The 3,821-nt window shown below is 41.6% G+C and overlaps 1 protein-coding gene across 1 annotated transcript in view; it reads right to left on the bottom strand.

The window, feature by feature from the left end:
- The window catches only part of DNAH11 (dynein, axonemal, heavy chain 11), a 342,929-nt gene that overhangs the window by 97,473 nt on the left and 241,635 nt on the right, over window positions 1-3,821 (bottom strand). The window contains exon 61 of the mRNA XM_012659401.1: window positions 934-1,072. Within this exon, the coding sequence (XP_012514855.1) occupies window positions 934-1,072 (139 nt within the window). The remainder of the gene's footprint in view (window positions 1-933; window positions 1,073-3,821) is intronic.

Below are 3,821 nucleotides of genomic sequence, written 5' to 3'. Positions count from 1 at the left end.
AGGCGTGAGCCACCACGCCCGGCCCTTTGCCCATTTTTAAATTGGGTTATTTATTTATCTCTTTGATTTTTGTTAGGAAACACTTGAACACACATTATATCTTTTGAACATTATCATAACCTTGTAAGGTAGTTATTATCTATACCCCCATGTTAGAGACAAGAAAACAAAGTTGAAGAGGTGCAGAGATTTGTCCAAAACTGTTTAATGCCACACGGTAGAGCAAATAAAATCTGTGAATACTGATGTCAAAGGACATCCTCCAGTTATGTTCAAGCAGGAGAAAGTTAATAAGAATTAAAAAAAAAAAAAATAAGAATTATAAAACCCTTTATCTAATGGAATAACTATTAACATTAGCATGTCACTTGCCTATAAAAAGACATAACAACAAAAACATAAACCAATCAGGTTTAGCTTGAAAGGAATGGTCTGCTGGTAGAATTCAATGGCAAATGTGTATTAAAAAGATCAGACAACAGTTTAATAGCAGTTATCTAGCAGCTGTTGTAAGTTTTAGAATATATCTTAAGAAAAACAAGCTTTATTTTTGCTTTTTAAGAATTTAACAAAGTGATAATAAAGGCAGGAAGGGAAGAAGGGAGGGAGGAAAAATAAGTAGGTAGCCCACCCACAGCTGGTGTACTCCATTTTCTTAAAGCGTATACAAAACTAAATTCTGGCAAAGTATATGTCCTTCCTGTTTTAGTTTGAGATGAGGCTGATGTCACAGTGAGTTCATAGCTATTCTAAAAAACCCATAATTGGTCATTTCTTCCTTTTGTTAAGTTAGACCCACAGCATGAATGGTGAGTAAATATTCTCATTTGTTAATTCCATGTTCATTCAGTTATTATTGATGGTAAATAATGACAAAATCCAACAACAGTGATCAGAATATTTTAGCTAGAATTTTGCAAGAAAAGCTTTAACTTGCCTCAAGTTCCTTGACCAGTCTGTTAGCTAGTTCAATAGTTTTGCTGGTTTGATTCACCTCTTCTTGACACCGGACTTTCTCAGCTATTGCTTTTTCAAACGAAGCTGTGAGTCTGCTCAGATTTCGATCCAGATCCTGAATTAAGAGTTGAAATTAATTTGAGTCATTTTTAGTTAAAACAGAAATATTATAATCATCTTAAAACATGTTACCTTAAGGTACATGAAATAAACCTCTTTCCTTCCTTTGCCCTTTTACTTCCTTTGACTTTTGCCCCTGTACCATACATATTTTAGGAAGGAAGGAGAAGAAGGATATAGTGAGGAATGAATTGTTCCACCATAGACTAACAGTTCACCATGTGGTCTTCTTACCTTCCTTCGCCATTGGGCAGAATGCAGGAAGCAACTTGGGTGAAGGAGGTGCCCTGAAGACTCAAACACACTGTGGGTGCACTGTCCCCCTCTGCTCAGACCCAAGCCTCATCCTCCAATATCAGCTTTCTTAATGATAAGGGGGATCTTTTGGTTCTTTACCTAATGACTCTTTCCTCATTTGGTTCACACCTCAGGCAATGAAGCGGGGTGTCAATTACTGGGCCCCTTTAGATCCACCCTGACCAATCACATTTTTTTCTTCTGACAATTGGGTATTGACACTCAGAGGTAATCCACTGTCTTTAGCATGGAAGTTAAATGGCTTCTAATATTTATACGAAGCTGTTAATAACAGAAGACATTTTCCTAAAAGTTTTAGTCAAGTTGACAGCAGGAGTTTTAACCACTGAATGAAGATAATTTCTATAAAATTATTATGTTTATCCTAAACTTGTCTAAATCAACAGTTGTTGTTCACCTCTCTTATACTGGTCACCAGGTATTTATTGAAGAGTACACTTGGTGCTGTAGTAGACTGGACAGAGAGGAGGGATGGCAGGTCACCTAGGCAGGCAGTGGTGGGCAGGAAGATCTGTTAGGAGCAGCAGCCTCGAAAGATAAAAGGGGTGCATTCCTGTGAGAGGTGCTGAAATGACCCATGCTGTAAGGAGAAAGCTTTGGGGATTATTAACCATCTTATAAAAATAACATCATATAGGATGCCTTCTAATTATTGAATAATAAAATGAGAGCACAATTCAATCCCTTTCTGGTATATTCAAGGAGGCAATGCCTTGGACTCTGCTCTGGAAAGTTGATCTCACTTTTCTACTTTTGATAACTTGCCCTGAAATCTTGGAGGTGATATTAGAAAGTGCCTCCCCGCCCTTATTTTTTTTTTCCCCCAAATTGCCAAGTGATGGCCCTAGCCATAACAAGGCCTAGTTCACACTCCGTTCTGTAACAGACCCACACTCTGGGCACCAGATTCTAGACCTGCTCAGGGGCCAGTGGCAGGATTTACTCTGACAGGAACGTCCTCCCTGAGGTCTACCCCCAGCCCTCGCCACGACTCGTTCTTCACATTCCTGCCGGACAATCTCTACACGTGTAATCTCCACGTCAATCACTCCTGAATCCACATTCCTAAGCCAGTCTTCTCTCTCAAACTCCAGTCCTGACTGCTGAACACACACATGTGGGCTTTCTACAAGAAGAGGGTAGGAACTCGGATTTGTGAAGTGTCCATTGTGAGCTGCACACTAAATAGTATCTCAATATATCAGAATTCATAGGTGGGAATGACAGAAACCACCTCGAGCTAATTTAAGCTGAAGGGAATTTACTGGAAGGGGGTGGGGGAAGTCTCAGTAGGGAAAGAAAGTCAGAGGACCACATATAGGCACCCAGGAGCTCCAGACGGTCTTGGGGTCAGGAGCTGCTTAAAATTTGCATCAAGACACTATCTCTGGAATGCGCGAGCTCCATTTGCACTCTTGCATTGCTTTTGCTCATGACTCAAATTCTAGACATGAAGGGGATCAAATTGGCAAAGCTGGCATCATATATCAGCCCTTAGCTAGAAAAGGGACGGGCACTCCAGCTAAAAGGCCCACCTGAGTGTTTCCAATAAGCAGAGATCATTCCCCAAAGAAAATCAGGCTGTTATCACTCAAAGAAGGGGGACTGGATGCTGGGTAGCCAAAGATCGCACATGCCCACCTTGAGAGGTAGTTGTCATCACTACTTAGATGAGAAACTGAAGCTCCAAGGGCTTCTCTAAGTAGCCAGCATAATGTTGCCTCCTCACTCGGCATGTACTGCTCCATCTGCCTTTCCAGGCACCTGTGTCCCTCCCCTCTCCCCATGTGCTGTCAGCCAGCCTTGACTGCATCTTGTCCCCTCCATCACGATTGCTTCTGCCTGAGCTGAGGCTCTACCAGGACCCACTGTAGCAGCCTTCTAAATTGTCTTCCTGCTTCTAGACCCTTCTCTTCCTCCAGTGTCCATTCAGTTGCCAAAAAGCTAGTTTGATGTCATTAACTCTAAAATCTTTCAAAGGCTCAATGTCACCAGTTAGATAAAATTTGAATTCTGTAGCATGAAAGGCAAAGAATGCCTTTGCCCACCTTTGCGAGTGCACCTTTCACTGCTCCCTGCTACTCCCAAACTTCCCCAAAACGTCCACTGCAGGACGCTGGCTTATTGGACTCTTCAAGTGTCCTGATCGCTTCTTCCCTCCTCCCCTTGCTCTCTGCCACGAACGCCTTTCCCGTGCTGGTCATTCTGGTGACTCCTAAGAAATGTTCAAAGTCCACGCCAAGTATACCTTCACTAAGAAACTTCCTCTAATTTCTCTAGGCTCAGTATTTTTTTGGAGTTCCTGCTGCATTCCGTATATAGTCACATATATGCTTATAATGCTGGACTAGAATGGTCTACACATTTGTCAAAGTAGTAATGATGATAATATTTGCAGCTAATATTCTTTAAGCACTTACAATGTG

The sequence above is a fragment of the Propithecus coquereli genome, unplaced genomic scaffold, assembly GCF_000956105.1.
Source record: "Propithecus coquereli isolate 6110/MARCELLA unplaced genomic scaffold, Pcoq_1.0 Scaffold61, whole genome shotgun sequence".
NCBI lineage: Eukaryota > Metazoa > Chordata > Mammalia > Primates > Indriidae > Propithecus > Propithecus coquereli.
Note: the sequence above shows the minus strand (reverse complement) of the source record. Positions and strands in the feature narration are given on the sequence as shown.